General features: G+C 51.3%; 2 protein-coding genes and 1 long non-coding RNA gene across 21 annotated transcripts in view; 1 reads left to right on the top strand and 2 right to left on the bottom strand.

The window, feature by feature from the left end:
* The window catches only part of Camta1 (calmodulin binding transcription activator 1), an 847,864-nt gene that overhangs the window by 503,990 nt on the left and 322,934 nt on the right, over positions 1 to 20,940 (top strand). The window lies entirely within an intron of this gene.
* Positions 2,355 to 5,221, bottom strand: LOC134487043 (uncharacterized). Its single transcript, XM_063288667.1, has 2 exons — positions 2,799 to 5,221; positions 2,355 to 2,439 (listed from the first exon to the last, which is right to left on the bottom strand). Exons 1-2 carry the CDS (start codon positions 5,219 to 5,221, stop codon positions 2,364 to 2,366), a joined length of 2,499 nt encoding a protein of 832 aa, XP_063144737.1. The 3' UTR covers positions 2,355 to 2,363.
* LOC134487045 (uncharacterized) lies at positions 11,972 to 19,821 on the bottom strand. Its single transcript, XR_010066762.1, has 2 exons — positions 17,795 to 19,821; positions 11,972 to 17,459 (listed from the first exon to the last, which is right to left on the bottom strand). It is a non-coding gene; the product is annotated as an uncharacterized LOC134487045 (long non-coding RNA).

The raw sequence follows: 20,940 nt of genomic DNA, 5'->3' as shown, positions 1-20,940 counted from the left end.
GAATGAGGTTGTAACATGGTAAGAGTACGTGCGGGCTGGGACGTCCTGAATGTCGGGGGCTGGGGGCTTATCTCTTCCTGCCAGGTGGCCTGTGAGTCAGATCCGGTACTCCTAGTCTGTTCTGTATTCCTTTCCTTTTATGGTCTGTTAGTTTTAACGGTGACTCGGCCCTAGGTATCTGGGCGTGCCTGGGCTTGTTCAAGCCTGTTGCAACTCTGAGTTAAGACTCATGGGGTGGGTCTTTCATTTTCCCCCATTTTCTTTTAGACTTGAGTAAAATCCTTTACTCAAATCGAATTTTAAGGAATCTCTTCCTGTTGTCTTACCCTCTGGTATTGTTGGGTGAGAACAAGCGTCTGAATGACTGAGAGTCTGTTCTTTATGAACTGCATCAATCTGTTTAGAATGCAGGGGCCAAAGAGGAGGATTAGGAGGAGGATGATTAAGGGTCCCATCAAGGTGGACACCAGGGTAGCAAACCAAGGGGATCGGTTAAACCACCCCTCGAACCAGCCTTGTTGGGAATCAAACAGCTTCTGTCTCTGGGCCAAACGTTCTCGGAGCTTAGCCATGTTATCTCTCACTAATCCTGTATGGTCTGCATAGAAACAACATTCTTCTTTTAGAGCAGCACATAGCCCTCCTTCGCGAAGGAACAGCATGTCTAGCCCTCTCCTATTTTGTAAGACTACTTCAGACAAAGATGTTAAGGACTTTTCTAATGCACTCACGGATTCCTCGATAGCTTTTAGATCTGCATTCATGGCTGCTTGTAGCTGACGAAAGTGACCCGTCTCGATGAGGGCGGTGGTCCCCGTCCCTATACCTGCAGCCATTCCTCCTAAGGTGATTCCTCCCAAGAGTAGAGCTAGGGTCATGGTGATGGGTTCTCGCCTGAATCGAGTCAGCCTCTCAAAATGTGAGTATATGTACTCGGGCCCATGGTAGGTGACCTTAGGCCAAATTTCTACCAGTACACAGTAGTCTGAGGATCTGCGGAGGATTGCGGCGGAGATACAAGGTGTCAATCCAGTGTTACAGGCCCAATAGGTGCCTGTAGGAGCTGCTAGGTAGTAGCTTCCAGTGGGGATCCTCTCGGTGATAGCGCAGAGGACCTGGTGAGTGGGGGGTATGGTCCCTATACAGAGTCCCTGTCCTGAGACTTCCGGCAACGTCAGCCTATGGCTAGGGAGGGTTGTGCAGCTGGCCGGGGCCGTAGTCTGATTAGTATAATTCCCCATGACTGCCACACCCTCATAATAGGGCGGGCTAGAGACCAGGCACAGCCAGCATTCTTGGGTCTTGTCAGGTTCTGAATAATTGAGTGCCAAGTATGCCCCGGTCACTAAGTTGATTAGCCGGTCTCCCGTTCCTAGCAGCTGAGGGGCCGGTGTGGAAGGGTCCCTAGTCGGGGAGGGAGTTGTCAAGATATCCCCGGAGTTCTGAGTGGTGTTTAGCCATAGTGGGGGTCCGACCGGGGGCAGTGCTGGTGCTGGTCGGGAAGGGGGCTTTTGATCCATGAGGACTGGGTTTGGACCAATCTCTTGTGTGACCCGTTCTCTCACCAGTTGGAGGGAGAACAGGAGTCCTGGGTTAGTTTGGCCAGGGGTATACAACCGTATCCCCCACCTACGCCCCACCTTCCAATCTATGTTTTTACCTTGATCTGTGAATTCTATTGTAATTCGAGATTCGCCTGGAGTCTCAGGGGAGAAGGCCACTAAGTCCCCCTTCTTGGTCCCCCACCATCCTCGAGTGTAAGTCTCACACCCCCACTTAGCGCAGTAGAAGGTCTCAGGACCTCCGCACTCCCGTGTCCTCTTACCTCCGGGACAAGTATACCAATCAGAGTGTCTGCAGGGTGGGTATGAGTTGTGGGGAGTCCGCTCAGTATGCTCCCAGGAGTCCTTAGCCAGTTGACAAAGGTCGAAAGTCAAAGGGGGCCACCAGGTTCCTTCAGCATGCTTACCATTAGCTAGGACTTGAGACCAGCCCGTCTCTAAATTAGTTATTATCCAGGACATATTATATACCTGGTGGGGGCTAGCCCCCAGACTCGCCCCACCCCTAGTCCATAAGACAGTTAAGAGCAACAACGTGAAAATCTTAGCTTTAGGGGGTTTTGAGTGCGTTGAGCCTTCCATGTCTGGGGTGCGATGTTGTGATCTGCCGTTTCCTCAGGTCGGGCTGCCTTGGCATGAGATGCGTGGATCCAAGCCGCAATTCCGTCTACCTTCAAGGCTGTCGGGGTAGTCAGGAGAACTGTATAGGGTCCTTTCCACCGAGGCTCGAGATTCTTGGTCTGATGTCTGCGCACCCACACGGTGTCTCCGATCTGGAACGGGTGCGGCACCGTCGGTTGTTCAAGCCTGTCTTGGTAGGCCGCGGCTAGAGGTTTCCAGATGTCTCTCTGCACGATTTGTAGGGCCTGAAGATGTGCTGCCAAGGAAGGGCTATTAGCGAATTCAGCGATGTTTGAATCAAAGAAATTGATAAATGGGGGTGGGGTCCCGTATACTATTTCAAAGGGAGTCAGGCCATGGGAGCCTGGTGTATTCCGGGCCCGGTATAGGACTAGGGGTAGTAGGGACACCCAATCCTTTGAGCCAGTTGCAAGCGTTAATTTAGATAAAGTCTCCTTAATTGTTCTATTCATGCGCTCTACCTGTCCTGAACTTTGGGGTCTATAAGCACAATGTAACTTCCAATCAATCCCCAATAACTTGGCCACCAACTGACTTACCTGGGAGACGAAAGCGGGCCCGTTATCTGACCCCAATACTTGGGGCATTCCATACCTGGGGAAGATTTCTTCGAGGAGCTTCTTGGTCACCACCTTGGCCGTTTCATGTTTCGTGGGGAAAGCCTCTACCCATCCGGAGAAGGTATCTATGAACACTAAGAGGTATTTGTGTCCGTACATACCAGGCTTGATTTCAGTGAAGTCAATTTCCCAGTGGGTACCAGGCCGATGTCCTCGGGGACGGACTCCTTGTCCAATTTTAGCTTTTCCTGGGTTTACCTGAGCACAGGCCCTGCAGCTTTCAGTCACCTCCCTCAAGGCCTGATCTCGTCCCAGGAGGTAGGTGTCAATCTCTTCTCGTCTTAAGAGGGTCTTCATCTTCTTGAGTCCCAGGTGTGTTAGTTTATGTAGGTAGGAGATTAATTCAAAGGTCATCTTCGTAGGCATAACTGTTTTCCCTGTGTAGACCCACCGTTTTAGTTGTGGGCACCAAACGGCCCCCATTTTCTGTAGGAGCTTTGTGTCCTCCGTGGTGTAGAGCCAACCGGTCTGTTCCGGCTGTGGAGACGTGGGTTGATCTTGGTCTTTTAAGGACAGAACTTGGGTGCCCATGGCGGCCTCACGCGCTGAGACATCAGCTAGCCGATTTCCCCGTGCCTCGGGGCTGTGTCCCTTCTGATGCCCTGGGCAATGTATAATGCTCAGTCTTTTTGGTAGGAACAGAGCTGCCAGGAGGGCCAGAATTTCAGTCTTGTTCTTAATGTCCTTACCCTCAGATGTGAGCAGCCCTCTTCTCCGGTAGATCTCTCCATGGATGTGTGCTGTAGCAAAGGCGTAGCGGCTGTCTGTATATACATTCAGCCTCTTACCTTCTGCCATTTTGAGCGCCTGGGTTAAGGCAATGAGTTCAGCCCGCTGTGCGGAGGTACCAACAGGCAAGGCGCTTGCCCAGATCACTTTGTCCTCCGTAGTGACCGCGGCTCCAGCTTTCTGTTCCCCGTTCACCAAGTAGCTGCTACCATCGGTATACCACGTATGGTCAGCATCCTGGAGAGGCCGGTCCGATAGGTCTGGTCTGGTTCCATGTACTTCTGCGAGGATCTGCAGACAGTCGTGCTGTTCTGCCTCCTCTGGCAAAGGAAGCAGAGTGGCTGGGTTGAGAGCGACCACGGGCCCAAACTGGACCCGTTCCGCATCCAGTAGCAAGGCTTGGTAGTGGGTCATGCGGGAATTGGAGAGCCAGCGGTCAGGGGGCTGTTTTATCAAAGCCTCCACTGCATGGGGTGCCAGGATGGTGAGTGGCTGCCCCAAGGTCAACTTCCCAGCGTCTTTAGTTAGGACGGCAATGGCTGCCACCATTCTCAGGCATGGTGGCCAACCAGAGGCCACAGGGTCTAATTTCTTAGACAGGTAGGCTACCGGGCGCTTCCAGGGTCCCAGTCTTTGTGTTAGGACCCCCTTAGCATACCCTTGCTTCTCATCCACAAATAGTTCAAAGGGCTTGGTGATGTCTGGGAGACCCAAGGCAGGGGAGGACAGCAAGGCCCGTTTAATGTTATCAAATGCCTCCTGTTGTTCTGCCCCCCACTGGAAGAGCACCCCCTGTTTAGTGAGAGGGTACAAGGGGGCTGCCATCTCGGCAAACCCAGGAATCCAGAGGCGGCAGAATCCCGCCGTTCCTAGGAATTCCCGTAGCTGTCGGCCATTTCTTGGGGCTGGGATGTTGGCCACGGTCTGTTTCCTAGCCGGAGTCAGCCATCGCTGTCCATCCCTTAGTTGATAGCCTAAATAAGTAACCTGGGTCTGGCAAATTTGAGCCTTTCTGGCAGAAGCTCGATAGCCCAATCGCCCCAAAGTCTGCAAGAGGGATTCTGTTCCCTGGTGGCATGCTGTCTCAGAAGTGGCCCCTAGAAGAAGGTCATCAACAAACTGAAGAAGTATAAGAGTGGGATGCTGGACTCGAAAGTCAGCCAAGTCCCGGTGTAAGGCCTCATCAAAGAGCGTTGGGCTGTTTTTGAAACCCTGTGGTAACCTTGTCCAAGTCAACTGTCCCGAAAGCCCCATTTCAGAGTCTTTCCACTCAAAAGCAAATAAGGGCTGGCTTTCTGGGCTCAGCCGGAGGCAGAAGAAAGCATCCTTCAGATCTAAGACCGTATACCAAGTATGGGTGGGAGGCAGGGTGCTGAGTAGGTTATAAGGGTTTGGGACAGTTGGATGAATATCTTCTACTCTTTTGTTGACCTCTCTCAAATCTTGTACTGGCCTATAGTCTCCAGTGCCGGGCTTCTTAACAGGTAGCAGAGGCGTATTCCAGGGTGACCGGCAAGGGACTAGGATGCCTTGGTCTAAGAGCCTCCTGATATGTGGCTTTATGCCCTGATAAGCTTCCCATGACATGGGGTACTGTTTAATGGAGACAGGAGTCGCGGTGGCCTTTAACTGGATAATTAGGGGAGGCTGTTGGAGCGCCAACCCCATCCCGCCAGTCTCTGCCCAGGCCAGTGGGAATTTCGTGACCCAAGAGTCTATTTCTGGAGATTTTGGCTTGTCCTGTTCTGGTTCATATAATCTATATTCATCTTCTAACTGAAGGGTTAAAATCTGAAGAGGAATACCGCGGGGCCCGGTTACTCGGGTCCCTCCTTCTTCAAAATGGATCTGAGCTTTTAATTTGGTAAGCAAGTCACGGCCCAGCAGAGGGTATGGGCAGTCCGGAACATGTAAGAAGGAATGGGTCACCTTACCAGTAGCCAGCTGAACCCGTCGATCTGTAGTCCAACGGTATCTCTTGCTGCCAGTGGCTCCTTGTACCCAGGCCGTCCGGTCGCTGAGTTGTCCAGGGGCCTGGGTGAGGACTGAGTGCTGGGCTCCTGTGTCCACCAGAAAGGTGACTGGCTGCCCCCCAACTTCAAGAGTTATCCTGGGCTCAGGGGGGGGCTCCTGGCCCTGACCTCCCTAATCTTTATCTAGGGCCAAGAGGGAGGTCTGTGGGCGGGGTCTTCGGAGCCCGCTGGGTTTCTTAGGGCAATCTCTGGCCCAGTGTCCTCTTTCTTTGCAATACGCACATTGATCCTTATCTAGCTTTGGCCCCTTTCGAACTCCCACCCTCTCTCCCCTTTTCTCTTGACCCTGAACTACGGCGGCCAAGATTCGACTCAACTCTCTGCTTCTTTTTCGGTCTCTCTCATCCTTTTCTCTACGTACTCTATCTTCCTTTTCTTCTTGTGTCTCTCTCTTGTTATAAATTCTTTCTGCCTCCTTAAGTAAATCCTGCAGTGTATACCCTTGTAAATTTTCTATTCTCTGTAGCTTGGCCCTGATATCTGGTGCTGCCTGCCAGATGAAGGACATGGAGACATTTGTCATTTGTCCTGGATCATCTGGATCATAAGGGGTATACATGCGATAAGCTTCCTTAAGTCTCTCTAGGAAGGCTGAGGGAGTCTCCGCAGCCTCTTGTACCACTTGTTTCACCTGAGCCAAATTGGTGGGGCGTCGTGCCGCCCCTCGGAGACCCGCTAGGAGCAACTGGCGATAAAGGCGTAGGTGTCTCCTACCTTCAGCCGTGGTGAAATCCCAATCAGGTCTTGTAAGTGGGAATGCATCATCGATCTCTTCCGGGAGCAAGGTGGGGCGTCCATTGTCCCCCAAAACATGTTTCCTGGCCTCTAAGAGCACTCTCTGCTTCTCCTCAGAGGTCAGGAGGGCCTGTAAAAGTTGCTGTATATCATCCCAAGTGGGCTGATGGGTAAGCAAGACAGATTCTATCAGGTTGGTGAGAGCCACCGGATCCTTAGAAAAGGGGGGGTTGTGTTGTTTCCAGTTATATATGTCGGCCGCTGAGAATGGCCAGTATTGCATCTGGCCGCCAGCCCCTTGTCTAAGCGGAAAGGCCTGGGAGGTGGAGTCTGGCGCCACCTCGCGTCGTCCCCGAAGTCTTCCAGCCACAGGGGAAGGGGCCGCCTCGAGTCGAGGTCTAGCAGGCGGCTCCACTTCCTCTTCTCTTGGCGGGGCTGTAGGTACAGGGTACGGAGGAGGTTCTTCCAACAGGAGATCTATAAGGGGGGAATTTGGGTCCTCTGGGAGGACAGGTTTCGGGGGAGGGACTTTGGGAGATTCTTCCTTAGTTAGAGCAGGATAGAGAGAGGAAGAAGCAACCAAAGGGTCAGGTGGGCTCGGGGAAACAGGTTTAGGGGAAACAGGAAGCCAATTCGGGTCCACAAAGGGTTCTGCCCAAGGAGGAGGGCTAAATGCCAAGCTCTCCCAGGTGACAATGTAGGCCACCTGGTCAGGGTGTCCGTACGGCTTCTGGCGGAAAATCAGGTCCTTAACCTGCAAAATAGTGGTCTTGTTAAAAGTGCCGTTCACCGGCCATCCTACATCGTAAGTGGGCCACTCGGACGTGCAGAGGGTCTGCCATTTTCCTTTCTTGATCTCGACCGACTGATCACGTGCTCGGTCTCGGACGTCCTTCCAATGGTCTAGAGTGAGACTCAAGGGGGTTGTTAGCGATTGTCCCATGGTAGCTTCAAAGAAAATTAGGGCACAGATTAGACAGACAAATCCAACGATCAGACAAATAACAGACAGACGCGCCGCGCGGCTTCGACGTAAAACCCAAAACAAAGAGTCAGATGGAGGTGCCGAGGGTCCTGGACCCTCTCCTCCAACCAAAACCACGTATCCCTCCGATACGGGCTGAGCCCCAAAGAACCGGGCTCCAGACACCCTTGGAACGTCTTCCAGGGCTGCGGGGGGAGAAGTCCGAGCTCGTCAGCTCCTTCTCTGACCCGCCCAAACGGAGGCGCTGAGGGTCCTGAACCCTGAGACACCGAAGGCCCTGGGCCTTCTCCTTCGACCAAAACCCAGATCTGAGTCCAAAACTGAGACGAACTGAACACGCGCACAGGACAAGACAAGACAAGACAGGGCAAGACACGACAGATGCCGGCCGGCTTACCTCCCGGTGGGTGGTCGGTGATCTCTGGGCGGAGGATCTCCAGGTCCCGGGCGAGTCCCCAAAATGAAAAGACCTCCGGAGAGGACCTTTCCCTCAGGAGGAGACCCCCAAGCGCCCAATGACCGAGCCGAGGCCACTCGGATGCAATCAGCAAGAGGGTTTATTGGAAAACACAGGTACCTGCGGGCACACAGTCTCTTCGGAGGACTTGCGCGCCCAACAGCTCCAGCATGGGGCTTTTATAGGGTTTGGGGAAGCAGAAGCGGGCGTACAGAAGCAGATGCATAGTTACGGGGATTGGTGGATTTAAACGAAGCATATAGACATGTTCACATATGATTGGTTATTTCACAAGATGAGGTAATAAGGTATAGCTACACACATTGGCAGGTTTGAATCATATTCGAATGAGGTTGTAACATGGTAAGAGTACGTGCGGGCTGGGACGTCCTGAATGTCGGGGGGGAGGAGGCTAGGGACTTATCTCTTCCTGCCAGATCCGGTACTCCTAGTCTGTTCTGTATTCCTTTCCTTTTATGGTCTGTTAGTTTTAACGGTGACTCGGCCCTAGGTATCTGGGCGTGCCTGGGCTTGTTCAAGCCTGTTGCAACTCTGAGTTAAGACTCATGGGGTGGGTCTTTCACCAGGACTCTGGGGGTGAGGTCCATCCACACCTATCCCTGCGTCTGCCAGCTGCCTGAAGCCCCAGATGCCCCTTCCCCAGCTGGCTGCTAAGTCACATGGGCATCCTGGCCATGTCATCCTGGAGTCTATCTCTGTGCATCCTTTTCTGTCCTATCTAAGGTCACTGCCATTTTAATTTAGATGTTGCCCAAGTCCTGCCTGGGATCCTTAATAAAGCCTGTAGCGACCCCGATTCCAAATAAGTCACATATGTAGCCTCAGAGGCTGGGACTTGGGCATAGTAACGTGGGCAAGTTCACCTTAGTAGGAGTGTGGCTTACCAATTCAGCACGGGGCTGGGCCAGGCTTTGTAGCAAGATTAAAAGACAAGGGTGGCCACAGTGAAGAGCTGCTCTGCCTGGCTGGATCATGTACCTTTGTGGCCACCTCTCCATGTCTCTGCTGTGGCTTCTTCGCCCCAGTCACTTCTTACTCTCTGACACACACGTTTCCTGTCTTTCGCTGCCTACATCTTCTTTCCAAGTCTAAGGCGTGGCGGTCCACTCTCTGGTCTCAGTCGCAGCGACTCAATCAAACTCCCTTGGGTAAGACATCTCACCGGGTCACCCTTTCTTCCCACATCAGCCCAGAGTTCTGCTAATGGTTGGTCACCCTGTGTGTGCCCTCCTGGTCTAACTAAGCAGTATAATGGAGCTGTGTGTGGTACTTAGCAGAGAGCCCAACATGGTGGAAGCTGTGGCACCCGCGGAAGCATAGGGTGATCGACCTCAGAGTGCCTGCAGGGAGAGGCAGAAACAGACGGACTGAATGGGGCAGTCACCTCCTGAATGGACAGAAATGTGCTCGGGAGAGACAACAGACAGACAATAGGAACTTAGAGATTAAAGAAGGCAGGAAAGCACCAACTGCCTCAGCCTTCTGAATGGCAGGATCCAGGGGCGCCTCTGTCCTCTAAGAACCGAGAAAGACGGAGCTGGGGAGCTGCCACGGAGGGGAGATTTCCCAGCAGCCCCCTCGGGCGTCCCGCAAAGTCACTCTCTCATTCCCTGACTTTCTGGGCCCTCCCCAGGCAGGACCGGAAGCCGAGGAGCATCACCGTGCCCTTTTCAATCCGGGCACAGTGACTCATTTCCTCTTACTGTCCCAGGGAGTACCGCGTCCCTGCGCCCAGGGCTTAGGATGGCAAATCCGAGCATCGATGAACCACAGAAGTCGTTATCATTCTCCGCGCTCGCTGGCGTGTTAACGACGCCTCGGAATGGTGATAATTAGACGAAGCACCATTTCGCACCACCGCCCGCGTGCTTCACGTTTATTTATCACCGTCCTTTTCTCCAAAGTCAGCAAAACGGAGACACGACATCCCAAAGCATTCAAGGAAGGGACCAGCCCTCGACTGTTAATTACTGCCTCATATGCATGGAGTCCAGCCATTAGCACTGGTCTCCTTCTGGGGTCTCTCTCTGCCTCCCTGCGCCCCTGATGTTTGTAGGTACCCGCTGCTCAGCCATCAGGGGCTCATACCACACCATCTGCTGAGGCCACCAGATTCTGTCAGCCTGGGTACTGCCACAAGGGATTAATTCTTACCAGCCCTGGTTCAGAGGCTGGGGAGATGGCTCAGTTGGTAAAGTGTTTGCCTTGCAAGCATGAGGGCCAGAATTTGATCCTCAGAACCTGCGTTGAAAAGGGGAAAGGGGCAAGGTGGCGTGCACTTGTAATCCCAGCACTATAAGAGGCTCCCTGGCCAGCCAGCTCGGTCTGCTTGGTGAGTTCCAAGCCAGTGAGAGATCCTGTCTTATAAAAAGAAGAAAAGACTTTTTTATAAAAACAGCATAGCACCCATCACCACGGAAGAGCACTCAGGGTATCTTCTGATCTGCATATGTTCACACACACATGCATTTCCACATATGTGTACATCCACATACACGTGCATCCACATAGATATATGTACACGTATAAACTATTTAACTAAATTCATAAGATTTGTTAAAGAAGAAAAAAAGAAAAAGAAAGGAAAGAAAGAAGGGAGGGGGAGAGAAGGGGAGGGAGGGAGGGAGGAAGGGAGCCTGTCTCATGTGTAGGTACAGCCTGACACTCTGGGAGCTAGGTCTTCTACAGATGAATTTGGGGTACACAACTCAGACTATTAAGCCCCTGAAGGCACTGACAGCCTTGACCGAGCATGTGCTAAGGATGCGTGGCTCTGTGTTCTCAGTCTCCTCTGAGGCCCGTGTAATCGACATTATCTCAGAGGCAGTGTTCTTTATACAGCACGCCACACCACGCCCCTTTAAAATGGAGCTGATCAAGGTTCTTCTTGAAGAGAGAACCGGAGGGCCCCTAAGCACTTTCCTCAACTCTTGAAAGCACAGAAAGGACCACTTTCCCCTGGGCGGGGTAGATGTCAGTCAGCTGCCGTGTCGGTCACTGACTGGAGTCTTTAGTACCTCTCTTTCCTTAATTGGACAATCAGCCAATTGTCCTGTACTAGGCATGGTCCCTATGTCCACATATGTGTTCTCAGCAAGCCAGAGACCAGGCCTTGAAAGACATGTTATCGATACTCTTTTCAATGGGCAGACTTGCACTCAGAAGGGCCTAGTAACTTAGGCAAGATCACACAGCCAGTTAAATAGTGTGATGGGATCTGAACCCACGTCTTTTATTTCTACGCCACAATTGTGCCAGGTGTCCCGAGTACCTGGGACACAGAGCATTGCAAAGCCAGAGATGTCCCTCACTTTCCCTTTAGGGACACAAGACAAAGATAACAATGTCAGGCGGATGATGGGTGAAAGGTAAATCATGATACTTGTTTTGCCCTTCTGGGGTTGCAGTACTGAAGACTGTGGGTAGCCACTCCTGGGACGGAAATGAATTCTCTCTGAAGTCTCTGAGTCTGGACGTCAGATGCCATGGTGTCCACAGGGTGGGTGCCATGGTGCCTTGTGCTTTCTAGGAGAAAGGACCAATTTCAGACCTCTCCTGGCTTCTAGCTGCTCGAGTTTCTGAGGCACACGGGTGGCTGTGTCCTCCCCACATCCTTAGTATTCTCCCCCAGGGTGTGCCTATCCACATTTGCGATTCTAATGAGGGGTGGCCATATTGAATTGGAGCCGATGCTAATGACCTCGTTACAGTTTGATCATCTACAAACACCGTTTTTTCCACAGACACTGGAGCTCAGAACTCAGACAACTTGTGTGTGTGTGTGTGTGTGTGTGTGTGTGTGTGTGTGTGTGTGTGTCACAGGTCACCTTGTAACAATACTGATGTCAGGCATATCTGAGCCTTTTGTTCATGGTGGCCCAATGAGCCATGTCTGCCAGGCTTCTAAAGATGAGTCAGGGAGCCGTCACTTCTCCTCCAGTTTCACTGAGAGAAGTAACTGGGTGATTACTGTTGGTAGAGCTTCAGTTTGAGTCTAATTTGGGTAGAGCTCAGGACAGAAGGAGCCCTTACATAAGTCTGGGCCCCATGATAGGCCCATGATCTAGGGTGAGGCCCTATCTCAACCTCTAGGATGGGAGTTCTCTGCTAGGAGTGGTCTGACTGCCAACATCTTACCACACACGTGCACATGCATGCATACATGTCTGTACATGTGCATGCATGTAGGCTAAGCCTATGGAGTATCTCAGATATGTCTCTATTTTCCAGAATTCTCCAGCCACACACACACACACACATGACTTTTTTTTATTTTTTTAAACTTCCTCAGGTAATCAGGAGTTTCTTCTGCATCCAGACACAAATCTGCTTTACCTTAGCAAGCCCAGGTCAGCTCAGGCTGGCAGGGTTCCCAATAGGCCGCTGCTCTACTCCACCAGCTGCTTGTGGGGACCTCCAGGACCCCAAGAGTGGAGCTCCCTCCTTCTGTGCATACTGTAGTCCCTTGGTCATTTTTTTCCCGAGGCACTTCAGTGTCTTGAGAATCTTTGACATAGTGGAGACTGGGTAGTGAGACACCTACAACTTGCCAGTGATTGGGCCACAGGTCAAAGTTTATATTGCCTCTGGAGATGAATCTCACTGGAAGTTCACTTCTGTAAACATGAGTCCTGCAGCTGAGCAGTCACTTTCACTGGGGACTGAGGACAGACAGGGTCACTTTGGAATCTGAGTGCTAAGCCAGGCTCCAAAGCAGAGAGGGGCACATGACACCAGGACCTCCTGAGCCAAACTGCAAAGGGGCCCAGTCTTTCCAGACTGTGGGCTCACTTACTAGAAGAGGGCAAGCCCCTACACACACACACACACACACACACACACACGCACGCACACAGAGACATACACAGACACACATGCACACAGACACACATACATGCACACAGACACACATGCATGCACACAGACACACATACAAACACATACACACAGAGACACACACACACACAGACACACACAGACACAGACACACATGCACAACACACACACACATACATAGATGCACATACACAGACACACACAGAGAGAGTCGCACACACAGAGGTACACACACAGACACAGATGCACATACACAGACACAACACAGACACACATGCACACAGACACACACACATACACACACAGACACACATACAAACACATACACACACAGAGACACACACACAGACACACACACACACATACACAGACACACATACACAGACACACACACACATACACAGACACACATACACAGGCACACACACACATACACAGATGCACACACAGAGACACACATGCACAACACACACACATACACACACACACATACACACACACACACACCTGTAAGTCTTCCTTCTGCAGGTCAAGGACAGCCTGAATGGGGCTCTGAGCCCAGCCTCTGTGGAGGACGGCAGAGCAAGAGCAATGGACAGGGACCTAGAACCTGACCTGACCTGGGAAGTGTGCACTGCTACCTGCCTCATGGGGATGGGATCCATCCGGGGCTTTCAGGGGCCAATGGTCACAGGGAACCTTTGGCTCCACATTTGGAGCTGGTCATAAATACCGACGCTGTGGAGTTAGATTGAAGTCTGTTATTCAGGCCTGACATTTACGGCAAATATAAACAGGGCGTTATTATTACCAAATAATAAACTTCCCCTGACCATGAGGACAGCCGCACTGAGAGCACCGTGCAAGAGTTTTTATATTAAAAAAAGAGCGAAGCGACACGTCCTTGGGTTCAATGCCACCACTAGAAACCAGAAAATAGAAGGGTGGGAATTTGAAACATCAGGAAAGTGCCAGCACATGGCCGCCCTGACGGAAGTCACTGTGGCCAAGGCTGGGAAGGAGAGATGGGTGGACTGGGAGAGCAAAGGTGTAGGAAGAAGGAAGGGGCTCCTATGTCATACAGAAGCTGCTCACTGCTCAGTGAGCGTTGTCCCTCCTGTTACTCGGTCCTTCCAAGGCACTGCTGTGTCATCTAGGAGATCTGGTCACGTGTGTGCTGTGTGCTCCCCAAGAAGGATAATTGAGAAGGCCCTGCAGCCTGTGCCCACCAAAGTCTCTCAGACATGATGTCACCCCACATCCCAGATTCTCCAGTCTTGTCACTAACAGAGACGCAGTGTCCAACTTTGTGACTATCTGGGCTCAGGGGTATATGCAGGTGTTTAGATGATGTCCTCACTGGCTTACTGTCTAGGAAATATCCTTACCACCTTCCCAGAGATACTCTCCCAAGAAAGACATTTTTTTTGGTTCTTTTTTTCGGAGCTGGGGACCGAACCCAGGGCCTTGCGCTTCCTAGGCAAGCGCTCTACCACTGAGCTAAATCCCCAACCCCAAGAAAGACATTTTAAAGTAAGTTACAATAGGCAGCACACCAGCTGGGCCTCTGGTTTCAGCCCAGCGACTCTGGCCCATGGAAGTTCTTTTGGTGCTAGAGACTCCAGGATTGGGGAGTAATGTGGGGGGCTCAGTTTGAGCTCATGCTGGGGTCCAAGTCAGAACTGAGGACTTCCTGTTTTCTCACCTGGTAGCCTACCTTCTTCCTGGCTGGGCCCAGGACTCTTGGCAAGGCCCCATCTGGGATGAGAAGTGAGACAGAGAGCTCTCATGGCTTACAGTGAGCCTACCTCACCCAGAAACAGAGAAGATCATCCAGAGAGACCCTGCGCAGCCAGGGACGGCAGCCTTGCCAAATAAACCACAAGTGCTTTTGGGTGTCTGTAGGTTCCAGGCTCTATATGGGACATCAGGCGTCACCATCCCAGAACAAGGAAGCACAGAGACAGAAACTTAGCGGGGTCCTCACCAGTCTGCCTAGGTCAGGAGTGAACTTGGCCCCGTGCTTAGCCAGACTCCTGCCCTACCCAGTCTCCTCACTGGTGACACAGCGATCACGACTGTGCAGTCAATTGCCTGTAGTCGAGGTTGGAATCGGCTTGTCCCCACTGTAAGCAAATGGCATCTCATGTCCCTTCTCTGTCTACAGTCCTCCGCTTATATCTCAGCCCCAGGTCTCTGACACTTTCTGGGAGTCTCCATCTGGGTGCCTACGAGACACCTCAGACCTAAAAGAGACAAATGCAAACTGTCCAAACCCCTACCAACCATACCACCTTCCATACCCCCTCTCTGTCCATCGGCCAAGAATGTCAGGAACTCCCAAATCTTTCTTCCCTGCCTTCCTCGTTTGCTGGCTCAGCCAACCTTGACAACCCTATACTCAAATACAGCCAAGTTTGTCTGTTTCCACCTCTGCTGAGTCTCCACCCATTGTCCACTCATGGCATCTCCTTAAAACACACCAGTGGTTCTTCCTCTAGCTAGAATCCCATTTAAACTCCTATAAGCAAATTCCCCTCTACCCAGGCAAGCCTGCATCTCGTTCCCTCCCACACCCTTGGCTCTAGCCAGCCAGGACTCCTGGCGAGTCTTCAGGCTTGCTGTCTCTAGCCATACTCCATGCTTTTCACTCTGCCTAACACTCCTGTTCTGGTTTTGCAAAGGGCAGGTCCACTTGACTATGGATCTAAAATATTGGGGGCTCTGCTCTGTAGGGACCAGGGGTGCTTCATCCAGGCCACTGCTACTAGTGGGTGTAGGGCACTGGTCAAGTATGGAAACTTTAGGGCTTGGTCTGTAACTCTGGGAAGCAGAACTCAGTTTCCCCTCCCAGGTCTGTCCTGTGGGGGACCATGAGGGGCCATCCAGGGCTCCTGAGGAAGAACAGGGGCTGCCAGTCTGCTCAGGTCCTAAGTCCTGCTGCTGCTCTCTCAAGTAGTGACTGGAGCTCTCTGTATCCCCATTTCCTTGTTTATAAGCACAGGTGGTGTGAGGGAGGTCTCAGGGCACGGCCAATCCCCTCCATGGGTGTGAGGGAGGTAGAGATGAGGTGTGCGGGGGGTGGGGGGTGAGCAGTCCTCTAAACTAGACTGCTTACTCCCCCAAAAAAGCTCTTTTTCTTGGACTCGAGGGGTGACATGGAGGTTAAGAACGCTTGCTGTGCTAACATTAGGAGGTTCTCTATTGCCTATAAATATAGTTTCATGAGATCAAATGCCCACTTCTCACCTCCACAGGCACCTACCCATAAACACACCCAAGCGAGCATGGATACATCTAAATAAACACCTTAAAGAATAAAACTACTTACTTTGTGGGTCCAGGAAGTGTGTGGAAATGGTTCCGGTTTGTCTACTCATTTGCGGCTGTTTTTGTTGATTTTAAATGGGCAGGCGGGGGCAGGAGAGATGGCTCAGCCTTTAAGAGAACTTGCTGCTCTTCTGCGGAACCAAAAGTCCAGCCACATGGAGCAGCTCACATTTCCCTGTAACTCCAGCTCTAAAGGGTCTGTACCCTCTTCTGGCCTCTTCACACACACACACACACATACACACATACACACATACACACGCACACGCACACGCACGCACACAAAACATATGAATAATTTTTGTAATTTCTTTAAACCAGCAAGTGTTATCAACAATGTATGCCTTTAAAGGCCAATGGGTGTTTGGAGGAAGAAGTTCCAGGGGGCAGAAGATAGGGTGACACCTATGAGATAAATGGGAAGCAGTCTATGCGTGGCCTGGCTTCCAGGTAGTGCTCAGGGGTTCTGGTTCCTATGTCTTACGTGTGCCGTTGATTGCTGTTGGGTAAGAAAACCCATCACCAGGCTGGGACGCCCAGCTCAGGATATGCTTTAGAAGGAAGGGGTGGGGTCCTTTTGACAGGCTGTGACTAGCAGACAAAGAGGGATGCCCCAAGTCCTCACTTTGATTCGCTGGTGTTGGAGACACAGGACCCTTGGGTTGCTTTTGCGAATCTGTAGCTAAAAGCCCTGCCTTGATAATGGGAATGTGGCCTCGGGGCAAACTTGCCTATTATCTGGAAGTCACGGAAGCAGACGTTAAAAATGAACTTCATTATTTCATGAGGAGTCTGAGCGTGTCGTGCACCTCGTAATGAGGAATAAACTTATTGTCTGCTTGGTGGCGTTTTACACTGTTTGCATTTTTCATTGATGTCCTCACACTTAAATGCCCCACGTTTAGGGTGGGTGGGGTTTCCATCCCCTCCTTCCAGGGCCACTGGAACCCCAAGCCCTGCTTTTCCACCATCCTTCTGGGAGCTAGCCCTACCTGTATCCTTCTTCCTCGCTCACATGGTCTGATAAGTCAAGCATGGACTGTTGTATCCAGACCAAGTGAGACATTAGAGTCTGGTTGATGGGACCTTCTCATAGTGACACACAGTATTTACAGAAAGGACAAGTGACTCTGGCTGGCTTCGTCTCCCCAACCCCTGTATGTGTGACTAACATTTACAATTGGGACAGAGGATGAGGATGGGCTATCACCACAAGGGCCCTGTGGTCTGAAAGCTTTGGCTAGAAATCTCTCACCTTTCAGCAGCCTGTGAGGCAAACAGAGGAATGGGAAGCTCCCATCTAGAGAATTTTCAGAGGCATGTCTGTCCACAAGGCTAAATAAAGGTCATGGGGTGGGACCTGCTTTCAGAGGTGTCCTCTCTGGGCTTGCTTGTTCTTACCACACTACATGCTTGTGGGTGCCCCTGAGCCCTTTTTATTGAGATGCTGATGACACCAGGGACCAGTCGGCGGCCATCTTGTCCTCTTTCTCATGCTTGGTATAGAGGCTGTGGAAGAGTGTGAGAAACATGCCAGGGCTGTCCCTAGTACCCAGAAGAGCTAGTTAGCTGGCAGACCAGTTTCTGCTGGGGTCTCTCTGCTGGCCTTCCCACCATCACCACTGACATAGACAGTCTCCCTCCATCCCTCCTAATTCCCAGAGATCCCAGGATCCGTCATCTTCCAGCCACATCACGCCTGTTCCCCAGGTCTTTCCTTAGAAATAATCCCTGTCTCCCACTCTCTGTCTGTAACTTGTCTTTAACCGTGACACGATACATTTGTTCACTGCTATGCCAGAAATGTGGTGGTTGATCTCCCTGGGAGAGCCGTCTGGGCCTACCTGGGACAGTTTCTTTGGTATCCTTGCCTGGGCTCTTGTTTGGATTCCTGGACACAGGCCCTAAGAGGTGAGATATCAGGGTGGGAGCATGAGTCAGGAAGAAAAAAAAAATAATCTACTAGTGACCACATTAGACGCAGGCCAGAGTGAGTGTGGTGTGTGTGTGTGTGTGTGTGTGTGTGTGTGTGTGTGTGGTATGTGTGTGTAGTGTGTGATTTTGTGTGTGTGTAGTGTGTGTGTGTGGTGTGTGTGTAGTGTGTGATCTTGTGTGTGTTTAGTGTGTGTAGTGTGTGATTTTGTGTGTGTGTAGTGTGTGTGTGGTGTGTGTGTGTAGTGTGTGATTTTGTGTGTGTGTGTAGTGTGTGTGTGTTGGTGTGTGTGTGTAGTGTGTGATTTTGTGTGTGTGTAGTGTGTGTGTGTGTGTGGTATGTGTGTGTAGTGTGTGATTTTGTGTGTGTGTAGTGTGTGTGTGTGGTGTGTGTGTAGTGTGTGATCTTGTGTGTGTTTAGTGTGTGTAGTGTGTGATTTTGTGTGTGTGTAGTGTGTGTGTGTGGTGTGTGTGTGTAGTGTGTGATTTTGTGTGTGTGTAGTGTGTGTGTGTTGGTGTGTGTGTGTAGTGTGTGATTTTGTGTGTGTGTAGTGTGTGTGTGTGTGTGGTATGTGTGTGTAGTGTGTGATTTTGTGTGTGTGTAGTGTGTGTGTGTGGTATGTGTGTGTAGTGTGTGATTTTGTGTGTGTGTAGTGTGTGTGTGTGGTGTGTGTGTAGTGTGTGATCTTGTGTGTGTTTAGTGTGTGTAGTGTGTGATTTTGTGTGTGTGTAGTGTGTGTGTGTGGTGTGTGTGTAGTGTGTGATTTTGTGTGTGTGTAGTGTGTGTGTGGTGTGTGTATGTAGTGTGTGATTTTGTGTGTGTGTAGTGTGTGTGTGTGGTGTGTGTGTAGTGTGTGATCTTGTGTGTGTTTAGTGTGTGTAGTGTGTGATTTTGTGTGTGTGTAGTGTGTGTGTGTTGGTGTGTGTATGTAGTGTGTGATTTTGTGTGTGTGTAGTGTGTGTGTGTGGTGTGTGTGTAGTGTGTGATCTTGTGTGTGTTTAGTGTGTGTAGTGTGTGATTTTGTGTGTGTGTAGTGTGTGTGTGTGGTGTGTGTATGTAGTGTGTGATTTTGTGTGTGTGTAGTGTGTGTGTGTGGTGTGTGTGTAGTGTGTGATCTTGTGTGTGTTTAGTGTGTGTAGTGTGTGATTTTGTGTGTGTGTAGTGTGTGTGTGTGGTGTGTGTATGTAGTGTGTGATTTTGTGTGTGTGTAGTGTGTGTGTGTGGTGTGTGTGTGTAGTGTGTGATTTTGTGTGTGTGTAGTGTGTGTGTGGTGTGTGTATGTAGTGTGTGATTTTGTGTGTGTGTAGTGTGTGTGTGTGTGTGTGTGTGTGTGTGTTTGTGTGTGTGTCCCGCCACCATCCTGTGACATCCTGGGTTTGTGCTATTCCAAATCCCTGCTTCCAAAGGATGGAGCTGGATTGGACCAGTGCCCACCTTAAAACCTCATTTTAACTTGATAGCCTCCCTAAGACCCCATCTCCAAAGGTCACAATCTGAGAAGTAGGGCTCGGAGCTTCAACGTGGCAATCTTGGGAGAAACAAAGGTTTCAGACAGGCTCTGCTCCTGTGTCACTGGGGCATACACCTGAGGTGGGCCTGGAGGTCATTTCCTCCACAGACACGTTCTTCAGGACATTGTGTCAGACGGGCTGTGAGGAAGGCCTATGCATCGGTGTGAAGCAAGGTACCTCAGGCCACCATTCCCCCACACAGGACCTGGGTCAGGTGACTTCAGTTCTCCCCAGGATCCATTTCCTGCTTATCAACTGGGAGAACATCCCCACCAAGAGGGCTGATCTGGGACCTAGCAAGACGACAGCCTGGGTTAGCATCCTGTGCTGGGAACACAGTGGATTCTCATGGCTTTTGTGTCCTGCTCCCTCTTCTACACATTCCCTGGGCTCGGCCGAGCATCGGACAGTGTTGGCTGACCCGAGATTGAGGAATCTCCAACACATGAAGAAGGGAGAAGGGAGAGGCCTTTTCCTCCCCCACCCCTGTCTGCAGCCACTTGGCAGGCAGGGTGCAGTGCGACGCGGCTGAAGGGACTTTACTGCCAAGCTTAATGGGGTCGTTTTCTGCAGCACATAAATCAGCCTGTGCTCAGCCACGGCTAATGGGATTTGCCCCTGGAAGATAGGCTAGGTGTGAGGGGTGATGTTCTGGAATTTTTTTCCAACTCAGGACAGCTTCCGTCACGGAAGCCAAGTTTGGCTCTCCAGTCACTACCTGCCGGTCTGGCCAGAGAGTTGAGGCCACGGACAGAAAAGGAGTGTCTCGGTTACTGTCGAGGTCATGGCTGTGACACAGTACCTGGCAGTGGCCGCCTAAGGAAGGACGAGGTTATTTGGACTCACTGTTCCAAGAGACAGGGTCCATTATGGTGGGGAAGCCATGGTAGCAGGGACATGGGGGAAGCAGAGGGATGGACAGTGGGATTCAGCTTGCCTTCGCCCTTTTGTGCCTCCAGGACCTCAGCCCGTGGAACAGGTGGGACTATGATTCGCTCTTAGGGCAGACGGGTCTTCCCACTCCACGTAAGCTAATCAACACTCAGCCCCTGCAGCACGCCCGGAGGCTTGTCTCTTCTGTGATTCTAGACCCTGTGAGGTGACAGTGTGAGCCATCACAAAGGGACACAGAATGTTTGCAGTCCGGGGTCCCTCCTCATTGCAAGATTTCACTGTCGTGTTGGACCTCGTGTGTTCATTTACCTGGTGAGGCTGGGTGGGCTGGGGATACAAATAGGACAGATTTGGTCCTCAGATACCAAGTAGGGAAAGTTCTTTAGGGGAAAGGGATGTGGTTAGGTAAAGCTTCCCTGAGGGTGGAGCCTTGTAGAAGACACTTGACCGATCCGAGCGGCCCCAGTCAAGAGATGAGACCGGAGAAGGCCAGGTCACTGGGGAGGCATGTCCTTTCCCTTCGAGGCGTTCTGTGATGGCCCGTGGGGGAGAAATGAGGGCCTTGGGTCTGTGTATCTAGTCACCTGGTGACTTTTCTACAGCTTGACTTTTTAAAAAGTCAAAGTGAATCTCATCCCATGCAATAAATATT

The sequence above is a fragment of the Rattus norvegicus genome, chromosome 5 (assembly GCF_036323735.1).
Source record: "Rattus norvegicus strain BN/NHsdMcwi chromosome 5, GRCr8, whole genome shotgun sequence".
NCBI lineage: Eukaryota > Metazoa > Chordata > Mammalia > Rodentia > Muridae > Rattus > Rattus norvegicus.
The sequence above is the reverse complement of the archived record's forward strand: the minus strand, read 5'-3'. Positions and strand labels throughout refer to the sequence as shown.

Excerpts from the sequence above, each read along its gene's own strand:
- LOC134487043 (XM_063288667.1), bottom strand. The coding sequence starts at position 5,221 with ATGGGGTTGGCGCTCCAACAGCCTCCCCTAATTATCCAGTTAAAGGCC. Across the intron at positions 2,440-2,798 it reads CTCGAAGAAATCTTCCCCAG|CACATCTTCAGGCCCTACAA; the intron begins GTATGGAATGCC and ends CTTCCTTGGCAG.